Here is a 26,522-nt window from a genome sequence, read left to right as displayed (position 1 = left end):
ATCTCTGCACCAGGTTACACTGTATAATACTCAGGGATCTCTGCACCAGGTTACACTGTATAATACTCAGGGATCTCTGCACCAGGTTACACTGTATAATACTCAGTTATCTCTGCACAGGTTACACTGTATAATACTCAGTGATCTCTGCACCAGGTTACAGTGTATAATACTCAGTGATCTCTGCACCAGGTCACACTGTATAATACAGTGATCTCTGCATTGGAGCCAGCTATGGGAGGGTCAGGGATCATGTGACTTGGGCTCTCCGGATTGGCTGGGAGGGGGGCGGGAAGAAGTGACAGTAGGGGGCGTTTCCTCTACAGTACAAGCAGCTGCAGCATCATGTCCTCCAGGAACCCGGGCTCAGAGCTGGGTGAGTGTCTGGGAGTATTAGGTCAGTAATGCAGTATGATAGGAGGAGTTGTGTATGGAGAGGTTATCCTGGGAGTGACAGTGTAATGATGCTGGGAGTATTAGGTCAGTAATGAGGTATGATAGGAGTAGTAGTGCATGGAGAGGTTATCCTGGGAGTGACAGTGTAATGATGCTGGGAGTATTAGGTCAGTAATGAGGTATGATAGGAGGAGTAGTGCATGGAGAGGTTATCCTGGGAGTGACAGTGTAATGATGCTGGGAGTATAAGGTCAGTAATGCGGTATGATAGGAGTAGTAGTGCATGGAGAGGTTATCCTGGGAGTGACAGTGTAATGATGCTGGGAGTATTAGGTCAGTAATGTGGTATGATAGGAGGAGTAGTGCATGGAGAGGTTATCCTGGGAGTGACAGTGTAATGATGCTGGGAGTGTTAGGTCAGTAATGAGGTATGATAGGAGTTAGTAGTGTATGGAGAGGTTATCCTGGGAGTAACAGTGTAATGATGCTGGGAGTATTAGGTCAGTAATGAGGTATGATAGGAGGAGTAGTAGTACATGGAGAGGTTATCCTGGGAGTGACAGTGTAATGATGCTGGGAGTATTAGGTCAGTAATGAGGTATGATAGGAGGAGTAGTAGTACATGGAGAGGTTATCCTGGGAGTGACAGTGTAATGATGCTGGGAGTGTTAGGTCAGTAATGTGGTATGATAGGAGGAGTAGTGTATGGAGAGGTTATCCTGGGAGTGACAGTGTAATGATGCTGGGAGTATTAGGTCAGTAATGTGGTATGATAGGAGGAGTAGTGCATGGAGAGGTTATCCTGGGAGTGACAGTGTAATGATGCTGGGAGTGTTAGGTCAGTAATGAGGTATGATAGGAGTTAGTAGTGTATGGAGAGGTTATCCTGGGAGTAACAGTGTAATGATGCTGGGAGTATTAGGTCAGTAATGAGGTATGATAGGAGGAGTAGTAGTACATGGAGAGGTTATCCTGGGAGTGACAGTGTAATGATGCTGGGAGTATTAGGTCAGTAATGAGGTATGATAGGAGGAGTAGTGTATGGAGAGGTTATCCTGGGAGTGACAGTGTAATGATGCTGGGAGTATTAGGTCAGTAATGAGGTATGATAGGAGGAGTAGTGTATGGAGAGGTTATCCTGGGAGTGACAGTGTAATGATGCTGGGAGTATTAGGTCAGTAATGCAGTATGATAGGAGGAGTTGTGTATGGAGAGGTTATCCTGGGAGTGACAGTGTAATGATGCTGGGAGTATTAGGTCAGTAATGCAGTATGATAGGAGGAGTAGTAGTGTATGGAGAAGTTATCCTGGGAGTGACAGTGTAATGATGCTGGGAGTATTAGGTCAGTAATGCAGTATGATAGGAGGAGTAGTGTATGATAGGATATCCTGGGAGTGACAGTGTAATGATGCTGGGAGTATTAGGTCAGTAATGAGGTATGATAGGAGTAGTAGTACATGGAGAGGTTATCCTGGGAGTGACAGTGTAATGATGCTGGGAGTATTAGGTCAGTAATGAGGTATGATAGGAGGAGTAGTGTATGGAGAAGTTATCCTGGGAGTGACAGTGTAATGATGCTGGGAGTATTAGGTCAGTAATGAGCAGTGACGTGCGGTGGGGTGAGGCAGGTGAGGCAGAGCCTTGCCTGTCATACTTACGTTTAAACCAGTGTTTTGACTGAACAAAATATATGAAAAATACTGATCATTTGTTTGAAATATCTTCTTTGCATTATTCTAATAATTTTTATAGCACAAACTCTGGAGTAAAAAGTCTATGGCAGGTGAGGCAGTGCCTCATCTGTGTATCCTTTCCACACATCTCTAATCAGTAATTCACCAGATTTCCAGTAGTTTATAATGCTGCACCTGTGTATAATGCCCGGATGTACCCTTTGGCTCATATATTGCATGTAAATCTGGCTTTGGGGTTAACCAGTGGCTCCTGAGCCATTTAGCTCACCGCACGTCCCTGGTAATGAGGTATGATAGGAGTAGTAGTAGTGCATGGAGAAGTTATCCTGGGAGTGACAGTGTAATGATGCTGGGAGTATTAGGTCAGTAATGCGGTATGATAGGAGTAGTAGTAGTGCATGGAGAAGTTATCCTGGGAGTGACAGTGTAATGATGCTGGGAGTATTAGGTCAGTAATGAGGTATGATAGGAGGAGTAGTGCATGGAGAGGTTATCCTGGGAGTGACAGTGTAATGATGCTGGGAGTATTAGGTCAGTAATGCGGTATGATAGGAGTAGTAGTAGTGCATGGAGAAGTTATCCTGGGAGTGACAGTGTAATGATGCTGGGAGTATTAGGTCAGTAATGAGGTATGATAGGAGGAGTAGTGTATGGAGAGGTTATCCTGGGAGTGACAGTGTAATGATGCTGGGAGTATTAGGTCAGTAATGAGGTATGATAGTAGTAGTAGTGCATGGAGAGGTTATCCTGGGAGTGACAGTGTAATGATGCTGGGAGTATTAGGGCAGTAATGCGGTATGATAGGAGGAGTAGTGCATGGAGAGGTTATCCTGGGAGTGACAGTGTAATGATGCTGGGAGTATTAGGTCAGTAATGTGGTATGATAGGAGTAGTGCATGGAGAGGTTATCCTGGGAGTGACAGTGTAATGATGCTGGGAGTATAAGGTCAGTAATGAGGTATGATAGGAGGAGTAGTGCATGGAGAGGTTATCCTGGGAGTGACAGTGTAATGATGCTGGGAGTATTAGGTCAGTAATGTGGTATGATAGGAGTAGTGCATGGAGAGGTTATCCTGGGAGTGACAGTGTAATGATGCTGGGAGTATTAGGTCAGTAATGAGGTATGATAGGAGGAGTAGTGTATGGAGAGGTTATCCTGGGAGTGACAGTGTAATGATGCTGGGAGTATTAGGTCAGTAATGAGGTATGATAGGAGTAGTAGTAGTGCATGGAGAGGTTATCCTGGGAGTGACAGTGTAATGATGCTGGGAGTATTAGGGCAGTAATGAGGTATGATAGGAGTAGTAGTAGTGCATGGAGAGGTTATCCTGGGAGTGACAGTGTAATGATGCTGGGAGTATTAGGTCAGTAATGCGGTATGATAGGAGGAGTAGTGCATGGAGAGGTTATCCTGGGAGTGACAGTGTAATGATGCTGGGAGTATTAGGTCAGTAATGCAGTATGATAGGAGGAGTAGTGTATGGAGAGGTTATCCTGGGAGTGACAGTGTAATGATGCTGGGAGTATTAGGTCAGTAATGAGGTATGATAGGAGGAGTAGTGCATGGAGAGGTTATCCTGGGAGTGACAGTGTAATGATGCTGGGAGTATTAGGTCAGTAATGAGGTATGATAGGAGGAGTAGTGTATGGAGAGGTTATCCTGGGAGTGACAGTGTAATGATGCTGGGAGTATTAGGTCAGTAATGAGGTATGATAGGAGGAGTAGTGCATGGAGAGGTTATCCTGGGAGTGACAGTGTAATGATGCTGGGAGTATTAGGTCAGTAATGCGGTATGATAGGAGGAGTAGTGTATGGAGAGGTTATCCTGGGAGTGACAGTGTAATGATGCTGGGAGTATTAGGGCAGTAATGCGGTATGATAGGAGGAGTAGTGCATGGAGAGGTTATCCTGGGAGTGACAGTGTAATGATGCTGGGAGTATTAGGTCAGTAATGTGGTATGATAGGAGTAGTGCATGGAGAGGTTATCCTGGGAGTGACAGTGTAATGATGCTGGGAGTATTAGGTCAGTAATGTGGTATGATAGGAGTAGTGCATGGAGAGGTTATCCTGGGAGTGACAGTGTAATGATGCTGGGAGTATTAGGTCAGTAATGAGGTATGATAGGAGGAGTAGTGTATGGAGAGGTTATCCTGGGAGTGACAGTGTAATGATGCTGGGAGTATTAGGTCAGTAATGAGGTATGATAGGAGTAGTAGTAGTGCATGGAGAGGTTATCCTGGGAGTGACAGTGTAATGATGCTGGGAGTATTAGGGCAGTAATGCGGTATGATAGGAGTAGTAGTAGTGCATGGAGAGGTTATCCTGGGAGTGACAGTGTAATGATGCTGGGAGTATTAGGTCAGTAATGCGGTATGATAGGAGGAGTAGTGCATGGAGAGGTTATCCTGGGAGTGACAGTGTAATGATGCTGGGAGTATTAGGTCAGTAATGCAGTATGATAGGAGGAGTAGTGTATGGAGAGGTTATCCTGGGAGTGACAGTGTAATGATGCTGGGAGTATTAGGTCAGTAATGAGGTATGATAGGAGGAGTAGTGCATGGAGAGGTTATCCTGGGAGTGACAGTGTAATGATGCTGGGAGTATTAGGTCAGTAATGAGGTATGATAGGAGGAGTAGTGTATGGAGAGGTTATCCTGGGAGTGACAGTGTAATGATGCTGGGAGTATTAGGTCAGTAATGAGGTATGATAGGAGGAGTAGTGCATGGAGAGGTTATCCTGGGAGTGACAGTGTAATGATGCTGGGAGTATTAGGTCAGTAATGAGGTATGATAGGAGGAGTAGTGTATGGAGAGGTTATCCTGGGAGTGACAGTGTAATGATGCTGGGAGTATTAGGTCAGTAATGAGGTATGATAGGAGGAGTAGTGCATGGAGAGGTTATCCTGGGAGTGACAGTGTAATGATGCTGGGAGTATTAGGTCAGTAATGCGGTATGATAGGAGGAGTAGTGTATGGAGAGGTTATCCTGGGAGTGACAGTGTAATGATGCTGGGAGTATTAGGTCAGTAATGTGGTATGATAGGAGTTAGTAGTGCATGGAGAGGTTATCCTGGGAGTGACAGTGTAATGATGCTGGGAGTATTAGGTCAGTAATGAGGTATGATAGGAGGAGTAGTGTATGGAGAGGTTATCCTGGGAGTGACAGTGTAATGATGCTGGGAGTATTAGGTCAGTAATGTGGTATGATAGGAGTTAGTAGTGCATGGAGAGGTTATCCTGGGAGTGACAGTGTAATGATGCTGGGAGTATTAGGTCAGTAATGAGGTATGATAGGAGGAGTAGTGTATGGAGAGGTTATCCTGGGAGTGACAGTGTAATGATGCTGGGAGTATTAGGTCAGTAATGAGGTATGATAGGAGGAGTAGTGCATGGAGAGGTTATCCTGGGAGTGACAGTGTAATGATGCTGGGAGTATTAGGTCAGTAATGTGGTATGATAGGAGTTAGTAGTGCATGGAGAGGTTATCCTGGGAGTGACAGTGTAATGATGCTGGGAGTATTAGGTCAGTAATGAGGTATGATAGGAGGAGTAGTGCATGGAGAGGTTATCCTGGGAGTGACAGTGTAATGATGCTGGGAGTATTAGGACAGTAATGAGGTATGATAGGAGGAGTAGTAGTGCATGGAGAGGTTATCCTGGGAGTGACAGTGTAATGATGCTGGGAGTATTAGGTCAGTAATGCGGTATGATAGGAGGAGGAGTGCATGGAGAGGTTATCCTGGGAGTGACAGTGTAATGATGCTGGGAGTATTAGGTCAGTAATGTGGTATGATAGGAGTAGTAGTAGTGCATGGAGAAGTTATCCTGGGAGTGACAGTGTAATGATGCTGGGAGTATTAGGTCAGTAATGTGGTATGATAGGAGGAGTAGTACATGGAGAGGTTATCCTGGGAGTGACAGTGTAATGATGCTGGGAGTGTTAGGTCAGTAATGAGGTATGATAGGAGTAGTAGTGCATGGAGAAGTTATCCTGGGAGTGACAGTGTAATGATGCTGGGAGTATTAGGTCAGTAATGAGGTATGATAGGAAGAGTAGTGCATGGAGAGGTTATCCTGGGAGTGACAGTGTAATGATGCTGGGAGTATTAGGTCAGTAATGAGGTATGATAGGAGGAGGAGTGCATGGAGAGGTTATCCTGGGAGTGACAGTGTAATGATGCTGGGAGTATTAGGTCAGTAATGAGGTATGATAGGAGTAGTAGTCCATGGAGAGGTTATCCTGGGAGTGACAGTGTAATGATGCTGGGAGTATTAGGTCAGTAATGAGGTATGATAGGAGGAGTAGTGCATGGAGAGGTTATCCTGGGAGTGACGGTGTAATGATGCTGGGAGTATTAGGTCAGTAATGAGGTATGATAGTAGTAGTAGTGCATGGAGAGGTTATCCTGGGAGTGACAGTGTAATGATGCTGGGAGTGTTAGGTCAGTAATGCGGTATGATAGGAGGAGTAGTAGTGCATGGAGAGGTTATCCTGGGAGTGACAGTGTAATGATGCTGGGAGTATTAGGTCAGTAATGTTGTATGATAGGAGGAGTAGTAGTGCATGGAGAGGTTATCCTGGGAGTGACAGTGTAATGATGCTGGGAGTATTAGGTCAGTAATGTTGTATGATAGGAGGAGTAGTACATGGAGAGGTTATCCTGGGAGTGACAGTGTAATGATGCTGGGAGTATTAGGTCAGTAATGAGGAATGATAGGAGGAGTAGTGCATGGAGAGGTTATCCTGGGAGTGACAGTGTAATGATGCTGGGAGTATTAGGTCAGTAATGAGGTATGATAGGAGGAGTAGTGCATGGAGAGGTTATCCTGGGAGTGACAGTGTAATGATGCTGGGAGTATTAGGTCAGTGATGCGGTATGATAGGAGGAGTAGTGCATGGAGAGGTTATCCTTGGAGTGACAGTGTAATGATGCTGGGAGTATAAGGTCAGTAATGAGGTATGATAGTAGTAGTAGTGCATGGAGAGGTTATCCTGGGAGTGACAGTGTAATGATGCTGGGAGTATTAGGTCAGTAATGTGGTATGATAGGAGGAGTAGTGCATGGAGAGGTTATCCTGGGAGTGACAGTGTAATGATGCTGGGAGTATTAGGTCAGTAATGAGGTATGATAGGAGGAGTAGTGCATGGAGAGGTTATCCTGGGAGTGACAGTGTAATGATGCTGGGAGTATTAGGTCAGTAATGCGGTATGATAGGAGGAGGAGTAGTGTATGGAGAGGTTATCCTGGGAGTGACAGTGTAATGATGCTGGGAGTATTAGGTCAGTAATGAGGAATGATAGGAGGAGTAGTGCATGGAGAGGTTATCCTGGGAGTGACAGTGTAATGATGCTGGGAGTATTAGGTCAGTAATGCGGTATGATAGGAGGAGTAGTACATGGAGAGGTTATCCTGGGAGTGACAGTGTAATGATGCTGGGAGTATTAGGTCAGTAATGCGGTATGATAGGAGTAGTGTATGGAGAGGTTATCCTGGGAGTGACAGTGTAATGATGCTGGGAGTATTAGGTCAGTAATGAGGTATGATAGGAGGAGTAGTGTATGGAGAGGTTATCCTGGGAGTGACAGTGTAATGATGCTGGGAGTATTAGGTCAGTAATGAGGTATGATAGGAGGAGTGGTGCATGGAGAGGTTATCCTGGGAGTGACAGTGTAATGATGCTGGGAGTATTAGGTCAGTAATGCGGTATGATAGGAGTAGTGTATGGAGAGGTTATCCTGGGAGTGACAGTGTAATGATGCTGGGAGTATTAGGTCAGTAATGAGGTATGATAGTAGTAGTAGTGTATGGAGAGGTTATCCTAGGAGTGACAGTGTAATGATGCTGGGAGTATTAGGTCAGTAATGTGGTATGATAGGAGGAGTAGTGCATGGAGAGGTTATCCTGGGAGTGACAGTGTAATGATGCTGGGAGTATTAGGTCAGTAATGTGGTATGATAGGAGTAGTAGTGCATGGAGAGGTTATCCTGGGAGTGACAGTGTAATGATGCTGGGAGTATTAGGTCAGTAATGCGGTATGATAGGAGGAGTAGTGCATGGAGAGGTTATCCTGGGAGTGACAGTGTAATGATGCTGGGAGTATTAGGTCAGTAATGCGGTATGATAGGAGGAGTAGTGTATGATAGGATATCCTGGGAGTGACAGTGTAATGATGCTGGGAGTATTAGGTCAGTAATGAGGTATGATAGTAGTAGTAGTGCATGGAGAGGTTATCCTGGGAGTGACAGTGTAATGATGCTGGGAGTATTAGGTCAGTAATGAGGTATGATAGGAGGAGTAGTGCATGGAGAGGTTATCCTGGGAGTGACAGTGTAATGATGCTGGGAGTATTAGGTCAGTAATGAGGTATGATAGGAGTAGTAGTGCATGGAGAGGTTATCCTGGGAGTGACAGTGTAATGATGCTGGGAGTGTTAGGTCAGTAATGAGGTATGATAGGAGGAGTAGTGCATGGAGAGGTTATCCTGGGAGTGACAGTGTAATGATGCTGGGAGTATTAGGTCAGTGATGCGGTATGATAGGAGGAGTAGTGTATGGAGAGGTTATCCTGGGAGTGACAGTGTAATGATGCTGGGAGTATTAGGTCAGTAATGCGGTATGATAGGAGGAGTAGTACATGGAGAGGTTATCCTGGGAGTGACAGTGTAATGATGCTGGGAGTATTAGGTCAGTAATGCGGTATGATAGGAGGAGTAGTACATGGAGAGGTTATCCTGGGAGTGACAGTGTAATGATGCTGGGAGTATTAGGTCAGTAATGCGGTATGATAGGAGTAGTGTATGGAGAGGTTATCCTGGGAGTGACAGTGTAATGATGCTGGGAGTATTAGGTCAGTAATGAGGTATGATAGTAGTAGTAGTGTATGGAGAGGTTATCCTGGGAGTGGCAGTGTAATGATGCTGGGAGTATTAGGTCAGTAATGCGGTATGATAGGAGGAGTAGTGTATGATAGGATATCCTGGGAGTGACAGTGTAATGATGCTGGGAGTATTAGGTCAGTAATGAGGTATGATAGTAGTAGTAGTGCATGGAGAGGTTATCCTGGGAGTGACAGTGTAATGATGCTGGGAGTATTAGGTCAGTAATGAGGTATGATAGGAGGAGTAGTGCATGGAGAGGTTATCCTGGGAGTGACAGTGTAATGATGCTGGGAGTATTAGGTCAGTAATGAGGTATGATAGGAGTAGTAGTGCATGGAGAGGTTATCCTGGGAGTGACAGTGTAATGATGCTGGGAGTGTTAGGTCAGTAATGAGGTATGATAGGAGGAGTAGTGCATGGAGAGGTTATCCTGGGAGTGACAGTGTAATGATGCTGGGAGTATTAGGTCAGTAATGAGGTATGATAGGAGGAGTAGTGCATGGAGAGGTTATCCTGGGAGTGACAGTGTAATGATGCTGGGAGTATTAGGTCAGTAATGAGGTATGATAGGAGTAGTGTATGGAGAGGATATCCTGGGAGTGACAGTGTAATGATGCTGGGAGTATTAGGTCAGTAATGCGGTATGATAGGAGGAGTAGTGCATGGAGAGGTTATCCTGGGAGTGACAGTGTAATGATGCTGGGAGTATTAGGTCAGTAATGAGGTATGATAGTAGTAGTAGTGCATGGAGAGGTTATCCTGGGAGTGACAGTGTAATGATGCTGGGAGTATTAGGTCAGTAATGCGGTATGATAGGAGGAGTAGTACATGGAGAGGTTATCCTGGGAGTGACAGTGTAATGATGCTGGGAGTATTAGGTCAGTAATGCGGTATGATAGGAGTAGTAGTACATGGAGAGGTTATCCTGGGAGTGACAGTGTAATGATGCTGGGAGTATTAGGTCAGTAGTGCGGTATGATAGGAGTAGTAGTAGTGCATGGAGAGGTTATCCTGGGAGTGACAGTGTAATGATGCTGGGAGTATTAGGTCAGTAATGAGGTATGATAGGAGGAGTAGTAGTGCATGGAGAGGTTATCCTGGGAGTGACAGTGTAATGATGCTGGGAGTGTCAGGTCAGTAATGCGGTATGATAGGAGGAGTAGTACATGGAGAGGTTATCCTGGGAGTGACAGTGTAATGATGCTTGGAGTATTAGGTCAGTAATGAGGTATGATAGGAGTTGTAGTGCATGGAGAGGTTATCCTGGGAGTGACGGTGTAATGATGCTGGGAGTATTAGGTCAGTAATGTGGTATGATAGGAGGAGTAGTGCATGGAGAGGTTATCCTGGGAGTGACAGTGTAATGATGCTGGGAGTATTAGGTCAGTAATGCGGTATGATAGGAGTAGTAGTGCATGGAGAGGTTATCCTGGGAGTGACAGTGTAATGATGCTGGGAGTATTAGGTCAGTAATGCGGTATGATAGGAGGAGTAGTGTATGGAGAGGTTATCCTGGGAGTGACAGTGTAATGATGCTGGGAGTATTAGGTCAGTAATGCGGTATGATAGGAGGAGTAGTAGTGCATGGAGAGGTTATCCTGGGAGTGACAGTGTAATGATGCTGGGAGTATTATGTCAGTAATGTGGTATGATAGGAGGAGTAGTGTATGGAGAGATTATCCTGGGAGTGACAGTGTAATGATGCTGGGAGTATTAGGTCAGTAATGAGGTATGATAGGAGGAGTAGTGCATGGAGAGGTTATCCTGGGAGTGACAGTGTAATGATGCTGGGAGTATTAGGTCAGTAATGAGGTATGATAGGAGTAGTAGTCCATGGAGAGGTTATCCTGGGAGTGACAGTGTAATGATGCTGGGAGTATTAGGTCAGTAATGAGGTATGATAGGAGGAGTAGTGCATGGAGAGGTTATCCTGGGAGTGACAGTGTAATGATGCTGGGAGTATTAGGTCAGTAATGAGGTATGATAGGAGTAGTAGTCCATGGAGAGGTTATCCTGGGAGTGACAGTGTAATGATGCTGGGAGTATTAGGTCAGTAATGAGGTATGATAGGAGGAGTAGTGCATGTAGAGGTTATCCTGGGAGTGACAGTGTAATGATGCTGGGAGTATTAGGTCAGTAATGAGGTATGATAGTAGTAGTAGTAGTGCATGGAGAGGTTATCCTGGGAGTGACAGTGTAATGATGCTGGGAGTATTAGGTCAGTAATGTGGTATGATAGGAGGAGTAGTAGTGCATGGAGAGGTTATCCTGGGAGTGACAGTGTAATGATGCTGGGAGTATTAGGTCAGTTATGCGGTATGATAGGAGTAGTAGTGCATGGAGAGGTTATCCTGGGAGTGACAGTGTAATGATGCTGGGAGTATTAGGTCAGTAATGTGGTATGATAGGAGGAGTAGTGCATGGAGAGGTTATCCTGGGAGTGACAGTGTAATGATGCTGGGAGTATTAGGTCAGTAATGTGGTATGATAGGAGGAGGAGTGCATGGAGAGGTTATCCTTGGAGTGACAGTGTAATGATGCTGGGAGTATTAGGTCAGTAATGAGGTATGATAGGAGTAGTAGTACATGGAGAGGTTATCCTGGGAGTGACAGTGTAATGATGCTGGGAGTATTAGGTCAGTTATGCGGTATGATAGGAGTAGTAGTGCATGGAGAGGTTATCCTGGGAGTGACAGTGTAATGATGCTGGGAGTATTAGGTCAGTAATGTGGTATGATAGGAGGAGTAGTGCATGGAGAGGTTATCCTGGGAGTGACAGTGTAATGATGCTGGGAGTATTAGGTCAGTAATGTGGTATGATAGGAGGAGTAGTGCATGGAGAGGTTATCCTGGGAGTGACAGTGTAATGATGCTGGGAGTATTAGGTCAGTAATGTGGTATGATAGGAGGAGTAGTGCATGGAGAGGTTATCCTGGGAGTGACAGTGTAATGATGCTGGGAGTATAAGGTCAGTAATGAGGTATGATAGGAGTAGTGTATGGAGAGGTTATCCTGGGAGTGACAGTGTAATGATGCTGGGAGTATTAGGTCAGTAATGAGGTATGATAGGAGGAGTAGTGCATGGAGAGGTTATCCTGGGAGTGACAGTGTAATGATGCTGGGAGTATTAGGTCAGTGATGAGGTATGATAGGAGGAGTAGTGTATGGAGAGGTTATCCTGGGAGTGACAGTGTAATGATGCTGGGAGTATTAGGTCAGTAATGCAGTATGATAGGAGTTGTGTATGGAGAGGTTATCCTGGGAGTGACAGTGTAATGATGCTGGGAGTATTAGGTCAGTAATGCGGTATGATAGGAGTAGTAGTGTATGGAGAGGTTATCCTGGGAGTGACAGTGTAATGATGCTGGGAGTATTAGGTCAGTAATGCGGTATGATAGGAGGAGTAGTGCATGTAGTGGTTATCCTGGGAGTGACAGTGTAATGATGCTGGGAGTATTAGGTCAGTAATGCGGTATGATAGGAGGAGTAGTAGTGCATGGAGAAGTTATCCTGGGAGTGACAGTGTAATGATGCTGGGAGTATTAGGTCAGTAATGTGGTATGATAGGAGGAGTAGTGCATGGAGAGGTTATCCTGGGAGTGACAGTGTATGATGCTGGGAGTATTAGGTCAGTAATGCGGTATGATAGGAGGAGTAGTGTATGGAGAGGTTATCCTGGGAGTGACAGTGTAACAATGCTGGGAGTATTAGGTCAGTAATGAGGTATGATAGTAGTAGTAGTGCATGGAGAGGTTATCCTGGGAGTGACAGTGTAATGATGCTGGGAGTATAAGGTCAGTAATGTGGTATGATAGGAGGAGTAGTGCATGGAGAGGTTATCCTGGGAGTGACAGTGTACTGATGCTGGGAGTATTAGGTCAGTAATGCGGTATGATAGGAGTAGTGTGTGGAGAGGTTATCCTGGGAGTGACAGTGTAATGATGCTGGGAGTGTTAGGTCAGTAATGAGGTATGATAGGAGGAGTAGTGCATGGAGAGGTTATCCTGGGAGTGACAGTGTAATGATGCTGGGAGTATTAGGTCAGTAATGAGGTATGATAGGAGGAGTAGTGTATGGAGAGGTTATCCTGGGAGTGACAGTGTAATGATGCTGGGAGTATTAGGTCAGTAATGATGTATGATAGGAGGAGTAGTGCATGGAGAGGTTATCCTGGGAGTGACAGTGTAATGATGCTGGGAGTATTAGGTCAGTAATGCGGTATGATAGGAGGAGTAGTGTATGGAGAGGTTATCCTGGGAGTGACAGTGTAATGATGCTGGGAGTATTAGGTCAGTAATGTGGTATGATAGGAGTTAGTAGTGCATGGAGAGGTTATCCTGGGAGTGACAGTGTAATGATGCTGGGAGTATTAGGTCAGTAATGAGGTATGATAGGAGGAGTAGTGTATGGAGAGGTTATCCTGGGAGTGACAGTGTAATGATGCTGGGAGTATTAGGTCAGTAATGAGGTATGATAGGAGGAGTAGTGTATGGAGAGGTTATCCTGGGAGTGACAGTGTAATGATGCTGGGAGTATTAGGTCAGTAATGTGGTATGATAGGAGTTAGTAGTGCATGGAGAGGTTATCCTGGGAGTGACAGTGTAATGATGCTGGGAGTATTAGGTCAGTAATGAGGTATGATAGGAGGAGTAGTGTATGGAGAGGTTATCCTGGGAGTGACAGTGTAATGATGCTGGGAGTATTAGGTCAGTAATGAGGTATGATAGGAGGAGTAGTGCATGGAGAGGTTATCCTGGGAGTGACAGTGTAATGATGCTGGGAGTATTAGGTCAGTAATGTGGTATGATAGGAGTTAGTAGTGCATGGAGAGGTTATCCTGGGAGTGACAGTGTAATGATGCTGGGAGTATTAGGTCAGTAATGAGGTATGATAGGAGGAGTAGTGCATGGAGAGGTTATCCTGGGAGTGACAGTGTAATGATGCTGGGAGTATTAGGACAGTAATGAGGTATGATAGGAGGAGTAGTAGTGCATGGAGAGGTTATCCTGGGAGTGACAGTGTAATGATGCTGGGAGTATTAGGTCAGTAATGCGGTATGATAGGAGGAGGAGTGCATGGAGAGGTTATCCTGGGAGTGACAGTGTAATGATGCTGGGAGTATTAGGTCAGTAATGTGGTATGATAGGAGTAGTAGTAGTGCATGGAGAAGTTATCCTGGGAGTGACAGTGTAATGATGCTGGGAGTATTAGGTCAGTAATGTGGTATGATAGGAGGAGTAGTACATGGAGAGGTTATCCTGGGAGTGACAGTGTAATGATGCTGGGAGTGTTAGGTCAGTAATGAGGTATGATAGGAGTAGTAGTGCATGGAGAAGTTATCCTGGGAGTGACAGTGTAATGATGCTGGGAGTATTAGGTCAGTAATGAGGTATGATAGGAAGAGTAGTGCATGGAGAGGTTATCCTGGGAGTGACAGTGTAATGATGCTGGGAGTATTAGGTCAGTAATGAGGTATGATAGGAGGAGGAGTGCATGGAGAGGTTATCCTGGGAGTGACAGTGTAATGATGCTGGGAGTATTAGGTCAGTAATGAGGTATGATAGGAGTAGTAGTCCATGGAGAGGTTATCCTGGGAGTGACAGTGTAATGATGCTGGGAGTATTAGGTCAGTAATGAGGTATGATAGGAGGAGTAGTGCATGGAGAGGTTATCCTGGGAGTGACAGTGTAATGATGCTGGGAGTATTAGGTCAGTAATGAGGTATGATAGGAGTAGTAGTGTATGGAGAGGTTATCCTGGGAGTGACAGTGTAATGATGCTGGGAGTATTAGGTCAGTAATGCGGTATGATAGGAGTAGTGCATGGAGAGGTTATCCTGGGAGTGACAGTGTAATGATGCTGGGAGTATTAGGTCAGTAATGTGGTATGATAGGAGGAGTAGTGCATGGAGAGGTTATCCTGGGAGTCACAGTGTAATGATGCTGGGAGTATTAGGTCAGTAATGAGGTATGATAGTAGTAGTAGTGCATGGAGAGGTTATCCTGGGAGTGACAGTGTAATGATGCTGGGAGTATAAGGTCAGTAATGTGGTATGATAGGAGGAGTAGTGCATGGAGAGGTTATCCTGGGAGTGACGGTGTAATGATGCTGGGAGTATTAGGTCAGTAATGAGGTATGATAGTAGTAGTAGTGCATGGAGAGGTTATCCTGGGAGTGACAGTGTAATGATGCTGGGAGTGTTAGGTCAGTAATGCGGTATGATAGGAGGAGTAGTAGTGCATGGAGAGGTTATCCTGGGAGTGACAGTGTAATGATGCTGGGAGTATTAGGTCAGTAATGTTGTATGATAGGAGGAGTAGTAGTGCATGGAGAGGTTATCCTGGGAGTGACAGTGTAATGATGCTGGGAGTATTAGGTCAGTAATGTTGTATGATAGGAGGAGTAGTACATGGAGAGGTTATCCTGGGAGTGACAGTGTAATGATGCTGGGAGTATTAGGTCAGTAATGAGGAATGATAGGAGGAGTAGTGCATGGAGAGGTTATCCTGGGAGTGACAGTGTAATGATGCTGGGAGTATTAGGTCAGTAATGAGGTATGATAGGAGGAGTAGTGCATGGAGAGGTTATCCTGGGAGTGACAGTGTAATGATGCTGGGAGTATTAGGTCAGTGATGCGGTATGATAGGAGGAGTAGTGCATGGAGAGGTTATCCTTGGAGTGACAGTGTAATGATGCTGGGAGTATAAGGTCAGTAATGAGGTATGATAGTAGTAGTAGTGCATGGAGAGGTTATCCTGGGAGTGACAGTGTAATGATGCTGGGAGTATTAGGTCAGTAATGTGGTATGATAGGAGGAGTAGTGCATGGAGAGGTTATCCTGGGAGTGACAGTGTAATGATGCTGGGAGTATTAGGTCAGTAATGAGGTATGATAGGAGGAGTAGTGCATGGAGAGGTTATCCTGGGAGTGACAGTGTAATGATGCTGGGAGTATTAGGTCAGTAATGCGGTATGATAGGAGGAGGAGTAGTGTATGGAGAGGTTATCCTGGGAGTGACAGTGTAATGATGCTGGGAGTATTAGGTCAGTAATGAGGAATGATAGGAGGAGTAGTGCATGGAGAGGTTATCCTGGGAGTGACAGTGTAATGATGCTGGGAGTATTAGGTCAGTAATGCGGTATGATAGGAGGAGTAGTACATGGAGAGGTTATCCTGGGAGTGACAGTGTAATGATGCTGGGAGTATTAGGTCAGTAATGCGGTATGATAGGAGTAGTGTATGGAGAGGTTATCCTGGGAGTGACAGTGTAATGATGCTGGGAGTATTAGGTCAGTAATGAGGTATGATAGGAGGAGTAGTGTATGGAGAGGTTATCCTGGGAGTAACAGTGTAATGATGCTGGGAGTATTAGGTCAGTAATGAGGTATGATAGGAGGAGTGGTGCATGGAGAGGTTATCCTGGGAGTGACAGTGTAATGATGCTGGGAGTATTAGGTCAGTAATGCGGTATGATAGGAGTAGTGTATGGAGAGGTTATCCTGGGAGTGACAGTGTAATGATGCTGGGAGTATTAGGTCAGTAATGAGGTATGATAGTAGTAGTAGTGTATGGAGAGGTTATCCTAGGAGTGACAGTGTAATGATGCTGGGAGTATTAGGTCAGTAATGTGGTATGATAGGAGGAGTAGTGCATGGAGAGGTTATCCTGGGAGTGACAGTGTAATGATGCTGGGAGTATTAGGTCAGTAATGTGGTATGATAGGAGTAGTAGTGCATGGAGAGGTTATCCTGGGAGTGACAGTGTAATGATGCTGGGAGTATTAGGTCAGTAATGCGGTATGATAGGAGGAGTAGTGCATGGAGAGGTTATCCTGGGAGTGACAGTGTAATGATGCTGGGAGTATTAGGTCAGTAATGCGGTATGATAGGAGGAGTAGTGTATGATAGGATATCCTGGGAGTGACAGTGTAATGATGCTGGGAGTATTAGGTCAGTAATGAGGTATGATAGTAGTAGTAGTGCATGGAGAGGTTATCCTGGGAGTGACAGTGTAATGATGCTGGGAGTATTAGGTCAGTAATGAGGTATGATAGGAGGAGTAGTGCATGGAGAGGTTATCCTGGGAGTGACAGTGTAATGATGCTGGGAGTATTAGGTCAGTAATGAGGTATGATAGGAGTAGTAGTGCATGGAGAGGTTATCCTGGGAGTGACAGTGTAATGATGCTGGGAGTGTTAGGTCAGTAATGAGGTATGATAGGAGGAGTAGTGCATGGAGAGGTTATCCTGGGAGTGACAGTGTAATGATGCTGGGAGTATTAGGTCAGTGATGCGGTATGATAGGAGGAGTAGTGCATGGAGAGGTTATCCTGGGAGTGACAGTGTAATGATGCTGGGAGTATTAGGTCAGTAATGCGGTATGATAGGAGGAGTAGTACATGGAGAGGTTATCCTGGGAGTGACAGTGTAATGATGCTGGGAGTATTAGGTCAGTAATGCGGTATGATAGGAGGAGTAGTACATGGAGAGGTTATCCTGGGAGTGACAGTGTAATGATGCTGGGAGTATTAGGTCAGTAATGCGGTATGATAGGAGTAGTGTATGGAGAGGTTATCCTGGGAGTGACAGTGTAATGATGCTGGGAGTATTAGGTCAGTAATGAGGTATGATAGTAGTAGTAGTGTATGGAGAGGTTATCCTGGGAGTGGCAGTGTAATGATGCTGGGAGTATTAGGTCAGTAATGCGGTATGATAGGAGGAGTAGTGTATGATAGGATATCCTGGGAGTGACAGTGTAATGATGCTGGGAGTATTAGGTCAGTAATGAGGTATGATAGTAGTAGTAGTGCATGGAGAGGTTATCCTGGGAGTGACAGTGTAATGATGCTGGGAGTATTAGGTCAGTAATGAGGTATGATAGGAGGAGTAGTGCATGGAGAGGTTATCCTGGGAGTGACAGTGTAATGATGCTGGGAGTATTAGGTCAGTAATGAGGTATGATAGGAGTAGTAGTGCATGGAGAGGTTATCCTGGGAGTGACAGTGTAATGATGCTGGGAGTGTTAGGTCAGTAATGAGGTATGATAGTAGTAGTAGTGCATGGAGAGGTTATCCTGGGAGTGACAGTGTAATGATGCTGGGAGTATTAGGTCAGTAATGCGGTATGATAGGAGGAGTAGTACATGGAGAGGTTATCCTGGGAGTGACAGTGTAATGATGCTGGGAGTATTAGGTCAGTAATGCGGTATGATAGGAGTAGTAGTACATGGAGAGGTTATCCTGGGAGTGACAGTGTAATGATGCTGGGAGTATTAGGTCAGTAGTGCGGTATGATAGGAGTAGTAGTAGTGCATGGAGAGGTTATCCTGGGAGTGACAGTGTAATGATGCTGGGAGTATTAGGTCAGTAATGAGGTATGATAGGAGGAGTAGTAGTGCATGGAGAGGTTATCCTGGGAGTGACAGTGTAATGATGCTGGGAGTGTCAGGTCAGTAATGCGGTATGATAGGAGGAGTAGTACATGGAGAGGTTATCCTGGGAGTGACAGTGTAATGATGCTGGGAGTATTAGGTCAGTAATGAGGTATGATAGGAGTTGTAGTGCATGGAGAGGTTATCCTGGGAGTGACGGTGTAATGATGCTGGGAGTATTAGGTCAGTAATGTGGTATGATAGGAGGAGTAGTGCATGGAGAGGTTATCCTGGGAGTGACAGTGTAATGATGCTGGGAGTATTAGGTCAGTAATGCGGTATGATAGGAGTAGTAGTGCATGGAGAGGTTATCCTGGGAGTGACAGTGTAATGATGCTGGGAGTATTAGGTCAGTAATGCGGTATGATAGGAGGAGTAGTGTATGGAGAGGTTATCCTGGGAGTGACAGTGTAATGATGCTGGGAGTATTAGGTCAGTAATGCGGTATGATAGGAGGAGTAGTAGTGCATGGAGAGGTTATCCTGGGAGTGACAGTGTAATGATGCTGGGAGTATTATGTCAGTAATGTGGTATGATAGGAGGAGTAGTGTATGGAGAGATTATCCTGGGAGTGACAGTGTAATGATGCTGGGAGTATTAGGTCAGTAATGAGGTATTTTAGGAGGAGGAGTGCATGGAGAGGTTATCCTGGGAGTGACAGTGTAATGATGCTGGGAGTATTAGGTCAGTAATGAGGTATGATAGGAGTAGTAGTCCATGGAGAGGTTATCCTGGGAGTGACAGTGTAATGATGCTGGGAGTATTAGGTCAGTAATGAGGTATGATAGGAGGAGTAGTGCATGGAGAGGTTATCCTGGGAGTGACAGTGTAATGATGCTGGGAGTATTAGGTCAGTAATGAGGTATGATAGGAGTAGTAGTCCATGGAGAGGTTATCCTGGGAGTGACAGTGTAATGATGCTGGGAGTATTAGGTCAGTAATGAGGTATGATAGGAGGAGTAGTGCATGTAGAGGTTATCCTGGGAGTGACAGTGTAATGATGCTGGGAGTATTAGGTCAGTAATGAGGTATGATAGTAGTAGTAGTAGTGCATGGAGAGGTTATCCTGGGAGTGACAGTGTAATGATGCTGGGAGTATTAGGTCAGTAATGTGGTATGATAGGAGGAGTAGTAGTGCATGGAGAGGTTATCCTGGGAGTGACAGTGTAATGATGCTGGGAGTATTAGGTCAGTTATGCGGTATGATAGGAGTAGTAGTGCATGGAGAGGTTATCCTGGGAGTGACAGTGTAATGATGCTGGGAGTATTAGGTCAGTAATGTGGTATGATAGGAGGAGTAGTGCATGGAGAGGTTATCCTGGGAGTGACAGTGTAATGATGCTGGGAGTATTAGGTCAGTAATGTGGTATGATAGGAGGAGGAGTGCATGGAGAGGTTATCCTTGGAGTGACAGTGTAATGATGCTGGGAGTATTAGGTCAGTAATGAGGTATGATAGGAGTAGTAGTACATGGAGAGGTTATCCTGGGAGTGACAGTGTAATGATGCTGGGAGTATTAGGTCAGTTATGCGGTATGATAGGAGTAGTAGTGCATGGAGAGGTTATCCTGGGAGTGACAGTGTAATGATGCTGGGAGTATTAGGTCAGTAATGTGGTATGATAGGAGGAGTAGTGCATGGAGAGGTTATCCTGGGAGTGACAGTGTAATGATGCTGGGAGTATTAGGTCAGTAATGTGGTATGATAGGAGGAGTAGTGCATGGAGAGGTTATCCTGGGAGTGACAGTGTAATGATGCTGGGAGTATTAGGTCAGTAATGTGGTATGATAGGAGGAGTAGTGCATGGAGAGGTTATCCTGGGAGTGACAGTGTAATGATGCTGGGAGTATAAGGTCAGTAATGAGGTATGATAGGAGTAGTGTATGGAGAGGTTATCCTGGGAGTGACAGTGTAATGATGCTGGGAGTATTAGGTCAGTAATGAGGTATGATAGGAGGAGTAGTGCATGGAGAGGTTATCCTGGGAGTGACAGTGTAATGATGCTGGGAGTATTAGGTCAGTGATGAGGTATGATAGGAGGAGTAGTGTATGGAGAGGTTATCCTGGGAGTGACAGTGTAATGATGCTGGGAGTATTAGGTCAGTAATGCAGTATGATAGGAGTTGTGTATGGAGAGGTTATCCTGGGAGTGACAGTGTAATGATGCTGGGAGTATTAGGTCAGTAATGCGGTATGATAGGAGTAGTAGTGTATGGAGAGGTTATCCTGGGAGTGACAGTGTAATGATGCTGGGAGTATTAGGTCAGTAATGCGGTATGATAGGAGGAGTAGTGCATGTAGTGGTTATCCTGGGAGTGACAGTGTAATGATGCTGGGAGTATTAGGTCAGTAATGCGGTATGATAGGAGGAGTAGTAGTGCATGGAGAAGTTATCCTGGGAGTGACAGTGTAATGATGCTGGGAGTATTAGGTCAGTAATGTGGTATGATAGGAGGAGTAGTGCATGGAGAGGTTATCCTGGGAGTGACAGTGTAATGATGCTGGGAGTATTAGGTCAGTAATGCGGTATGATAGGAGGAGTAGTGTATGGAGAGGTTATCCTGGGAGTGACAGTGTAACAATGCTGGGAGTATTAGGTCAGTAATGAGGTATGATAGTAGTAGTAGTGCATGGAGAGGTTATCCTGGGAGTGACAGTGTAATGATGCTGGGAGTATAAGGTCAGTAATGTGGTATGATAGGAGGAGTAGTGCATGGAGAGGTTATCCTGGGAGTGACAGTGTACTGATGCTGGGAGTATTAGGTCAGTAATGCGGTATGATAGGAGTAGTGTGTGGAGAGGTTATCCTGGGAGTGACAGTGTAATGATGCTGGGAGTGTTAGGTCAGTAATGAGGTATGATAGGAGGAGTAGTACATGGAGAAGTTATCCTGGGAGTGACAGTGTAATGATGCTGGGAGTATTAGGTCAGTAATGCGGTATGATAGGAGGAGTAGTGCATGGAGAGGTTATCCTGGGAGTGACAGTGTAATGATGCTGGGAGTATTAGGTCAGTGATGCGGTATGATAGGAGGAGTAGTGTATGGAGAGGTTATCCTTGGAGTGACAGTGTAATGATGCTGGGAGTATTAGGTCAGTAATGAGGTATGATAGGAGTAGTAGTACATGGAGAGGTTATCCTGGGAGTGACAGTGTAATGATGCTGGGAGTATTAGGTCAGTAATGCGGTATGATAGGAGTAGTGTGTGGAGAGGTTATCCTGGGAGTGACAGTGTAATGATGCTGGGAGTATTAGGTCAGTAATGCAGTATGATAGGAGGAGTAGTGCATGGAGAGGTTATCCTGGGAGTGACAGTGTAATGATGCTGGGAGTATTAGGTCAGTAATGCAGTATGATAGGAGGAGTAGTGCATGGAGAGGTTATCCTGAGAGTGACAGTGTAATGATGCTGGGAGTATTAGGAAAGTAATGAGGTATGATAGGAGGAGGAGTGCATGGAGAGGTTATCCTGGGAGTGACAGTGTAATGATGCTGGGAGTATTAGGTCAGTAATGTGGTATGGTAGGAGTAGTAGTGTATGTAGAGGTTATCCTGGGAGTGACAGTGTAATGATGCTGGGAGTATTAGGTCAGTAATGAGGTATGATAGGAGGAGTAGTGCATGGAGAGGTTATCCTGGGAGTGACAGTGTAATGATGCTGGGAGTATTAGGTCAGTAATGAGGAATGTTAGGAGGAGTAGTGCATGGAGAGGTTATCCTGGGAGTGACAGTGTAATGATGCTGGGAGTATTAGGTCAGTAATGCGGTATGATAGGAGGAGTAGTGCATGGAGAGGTTATCCTGGGAGTGACAGTGTAATGATGCTGGGAGTATTAGGTCAGTAATGCGGTATGATAGGAGGAGTAGTGTATGGAGAGGTTATCCTGGGAGTGACAGTGTAAGGATGCTGGGAGTATTAGGTCAGTAATGCAGTATGATAGGAGGAGTAGTAGTGCATGGAGAAGTTATCCTGGGAGTGACAGTGCAATGATGCTGAGAGTATTAGGTCAGTAATGCGGTATGATAGGAGTAGTAGTAGTGCATGGAGAGGTTATCCTGGGAGTGACAGTGTAATGATGCTGGGAGTATTAGGGCAGTAATGCGGTATGATAGGAGGAGTAGTGTATGGAGAGGTTATCCTGGGAGTGACAGTGTAATGATGCTGGGAGTATTAGGTCAGTAATGTGGTATGATAGGAGGAGTAGTGCATGGAGAAGTTATCCTGGGAGTGACAGTGTAATGATGCTGGGAGTATTAGGTCAGTAATGCGGTATGATAGGATGAGTAGTGCATGGAGAGGTTATCCTGGGAGTGACAGTGTAATGATGCTGGGAGTATTAGGTCAGTAATGAGGTATGATAGGAGGAGTAGTGCATGGAGAGGTTATCCTGGGAGTGACAGTGTAATGATGCTGGGAGTATTAGGTCAGTAATGCGGTATGATAGGAGGAGTAGTGCATGGAGAGGTTATCCTGGGAGTGACCGTGTAATGATGCTGGGAGTATTAGGACAGTAATGAGGTATGATAGGAGTAGTAGTAGTGCATGGAGAGGTTATCCTGGGAGTGACAGTGTAATGATGCTTGGAGTATTAGGTCAGTAATGCGGTATGATAGGAGGAGTAGTAGTGCATGGAGAGGTTATCCTGGGAGTGACAGTGTAATGATGCTGGGAGTATTAGGTCAGTAATGCGGTATGATAGGAGGAGTAGTAGTGCATGGAGAGGTTATCCTGGGAGTGACAGTGTAATGATGCTGGGAGTATTAGGTCAGTAATGAGGTATGATAGGAGGAGTAGTAGTGCATGGAGAAGTTATCCTGGGAGTGACAGTGTAATGATGCTGGGAGTATTAGGTCAGTAATGAGGTATGATAGGAGGAGTAGTAGTGCATGGAGAGGTTATCCTGGGAGTGACAGTGTAATGATGCTGGGAGTATTAGGTCAGTAATGAGGTATGATAGGAGGAGTAGTGCATGGAGAGGTTATCCTGGGAGTGACAGTGTAATGATGCTGGGAGTATTAGGTCAGTAATGCGGTATGATAGGAGGAGTAGTGCATGGAGAGGTTATCCTGGGAGTGACCGTGTAATGATGCTGGGAGTATTAGGACAGTAATGAGGTATGATAGGAGGAGTAGTAGTGCATGGAGAGGTTATCCTGGGAGTGACCGTGTAATGATGCTGGGAGTATTAGGACAGTAATGAGGTATGATAGGAGGAGTAGTAGTGCATGGAGAGGTTATCCTGGGAGTGACAGTGTAATGATGCTGGGAGTATTAGGTCAGTAATGTGGTATGATAGGAGGAGTAGTAGTGCATGGAGAGGTTATCCTGGGAGTGACAGTGTAATGATGCTGGGAGTATAAGGTCAGTAATGTGGTATGATAGGAGGAGTAGTGCATGGAGAGGTTATCCTGGGAGTGACAGTGTAATGATGCTGGGAGTATTAGGTCAGTAATGCAGTATGATAGTAGGAGTAGTGCATGGAGAGGTTATCCTGGGAGTGACAGTGTACTGATGTTGGGAGTATTAGGTCAGTAATGCGGTATGATAGGAGTAGTGTGTGGAGAGGTGTGACAGGACGGTACCGTATGAAAGCACTCGCCGCTTTCGCGTCCCGTTGACTGCGCACAGATTGGAAGGTCAAGCCGCACGAGGCCTGACCACATAGGGGATTCCCGCTTACCGTCAGTAACCGCCTGTTACTGACTCCACCCACTGCGCTGTGGGCGGGTTCTCGCTGCCACCACCAAACTCCTAACCTGCCGTGGCGTTTGGAACCACGGTTCTGCTCTGTATGTGCCGACGCACTGCCTTACCACAGCTGTGTGGTGCTGACGAATCCCCACTAGCCACTTGCTAGGCCTCTACCGGTAGCTGGCGGAAGGCGGAACTTGGAGACGTCAGGTGCTTCCCTGGACAGCCGGTGGATGGGGCTAGGTTTGGCCTAACCCTGTTGGTCACAAGATGAAGCAGTCTTCTTGAGGCAATGATGTTTATTGCTCAAATAACCTTTAAAAAGGCTCCTCCCTATTGCTAGGGGCAACAGCATGCAATCAGATGTTTTCAGCAGAATAAGATGTTACAATACAACTCTGGAGGCACGCAGGTCTCCTTTTTATGTCAGTTTTCCACACAGTACCACAGGGGGATAAGCCCTCCCTGTCTTCTCCAACCAATCAGGTTATTTTACAAAATACCAATAAATTACATTTTACAAGGATATAAGTGCAATAAAACAATATCCTCCTTCCTGTCACCCAGACAACGTTTGGTATCAGATTAACATTCACTATTGATAAATTTATCACATAGCTTCAAAATACAGATGTTTCTGGTCATTCACATCTCCAGGCAATCCCAGTGTTTAAGATTACAACAGGAATGGCTACAATACAAACAAACAGTCTTCCTTCCTTTATCTTCCATTCAGGGATCGTATATCAAATCCAAGCCCATAAACCCAATGATTAGCATCTCTCTCTAAGGAACTTACACATCAAAAGGTATTGTCCTTCACACCTCTCTGATAGAACAGGGCCATTAGCATGCCACTTCCTATTTCCAGAGGATAAGAGATGCGTATTCAGACATCTATAGTAACTGCATTTTTTCCTTTAAATACATTTCATTTAAACACGTGTTTCCCTTTAAATATACACCAAGCCTGTCTTGAATATAAAATAAATACATTTAAACATGTCTTCCTGCAATGGTGCACAGAGCACTACATATGACATGTTAAAACACATCATTCAACAAACTTTTAAACAGTCCGCAACATGGCGCTGGGCACGAGGGTTAACCCCTTCAGTGCCGCAGACGCCATTACACGTGTGGCTGGCTTGTCTCTCCGGCCACATTCCTTCCCCCCCATTCAAGCGGGTCAACCAGGGACCCATGTCCCAACGATTTGGGTCCTGGTCCCGCAGTCCCTTGTGTTGAAGGGGACGCTACCTAGGGTGTGTAGGCTCCGGCCTAGACAGTTCATCCATAGTGCAGTGGGCCTCTCTTCGTGGGTGCACAATGTTCAAATAGTCCACCTGAAGTCCAAGTTCAAGGCTCCACCACAAAAGTCTGTCCAATTCCCCCAAGGTAGGTTGCAGCCACCTAACAGGTAGGTGGTAAGTCACCACGGTGGGGGGCTGGTTACAAACAAGTGCCACCCACGGTGTCCCAACTGTGGCATACCCCACCTCCCACAATAGCAGTATACTGCTCAAACAGGCCACAGGGTGCTCCTGACCATATGGCTCTTTCTGGCTTGGTACTGCTCCCAGTCCGTGCAGTGGCGCAATAGTTCGTAACACACAGTCCTGGTCAAGAATGTGCGCCATCAGCACTGGAGCGGGTACCCGAGCCTCCTTCAATGACTGGAATGCCAACTCGCAAGCGGGTGCAAAGTCCACTGACTTGGGAATGCCCTTCTTAGCCATCTCTGTCAAGGGGTTCACTACAGGACTAAAGTCAATGACAACATGTCCGTAGGGCCTTACAGGTATTAAGGTCAGTACCGGTCTGGGTGATGTGGGTCGGGGACGGCCTCTGGTTGCCTCCACCCCATCTGGGTTGGGCCTACCCCTGTCTCCTCCCACATGGTGCCCCAGGCACTGCACCTCCGTCATACCTGTCTGGCAACTGTCTGCCCTAACTGTCAGACCTGCCCTCCAATCCTCTTCTGTCGACCTATGACTCGGGAAACCTACCCTGTCACCTAGGCCTACTCTTCCCTCCTCGTCCGCTACCTGTGCCACAGTGATGGCGGCCAGACCACCAGCCTCTGGATCCTGTGTGGCATCCACTACAGGGAGGCTGCGTGTCTTCCCCGATCTACTGCGCACAGGCAGGGGACCTGCTATGTCCACAGCAACTTGCTGCAAGGGTTCTCCTATGGGCAGAGGCCCAGAGACAACACAACCGCTGGAGTGCCCCGGCTGCCAACGCATGGCACCAGCCTTACATGTGGTCTGGGCGTCATCCGACATTCCAGACCAGGGTAAGCTCTGTGTCAGGCACTTCAGGGTACGGTCTGTCTCCGGGTTACTGTCCAAAGGGGTTTCGCTGGCAACCGACACCGGTTGCACAGGAAAGTTCCCTGGGGGGACCAGTTGGACACATTCCCTATCTGGT

General features: G+C 45.8%; 1 protein-coding gene across 2 annotated transcripts in view; it reads left to right on the top strand.

The window, feature by feature from the left end:
- Positions 1–291: 291 nt before the first annotated feature.
- DERA (deoxyribose-phosphate aldolase) overlaps positions 292–26,522 on the top strand; it is a 339,267-nt gene continuing 313,036 nt past the window's right edge. Inside the window, exon 1 of one of the 2 annotated variants that reach the window (XM_063929429.1) lies at positions 292–376. In XM_063929429.1, coding sequence (XP_063785499.1) covers positions 346–376 — 31 coding nt within the window. In that variant the 5' untranslated portion in view covers positions 292–345. Of the gene's footprint in view, positions 398–26,522 lie in introns of both variants that reach the window. The other variant, XM_063929428.1, reaches the window with a different exon arrangement.

This window comes from Pseudophryne corroboree, chromosome 6, assembly GCF_028390025.1.
Source record: "Pseudophryne corroboree isolate aPseCor3 chromosome 6, aPseCor3.hap2, whole genome shotgun sequence".
NCBI classification, from domain to species: domain Eukaryota; kingdom Metazoa; phylum Chordata; class Amphibia; order Anura; family Myobatrachidae; genus Pseudophryne; species Pseudophryne corroboree.
Note: the sequence above shows the minus strand (reverse complement) of the source record. Positions and strands in the feature narration are given on the sequence as shown.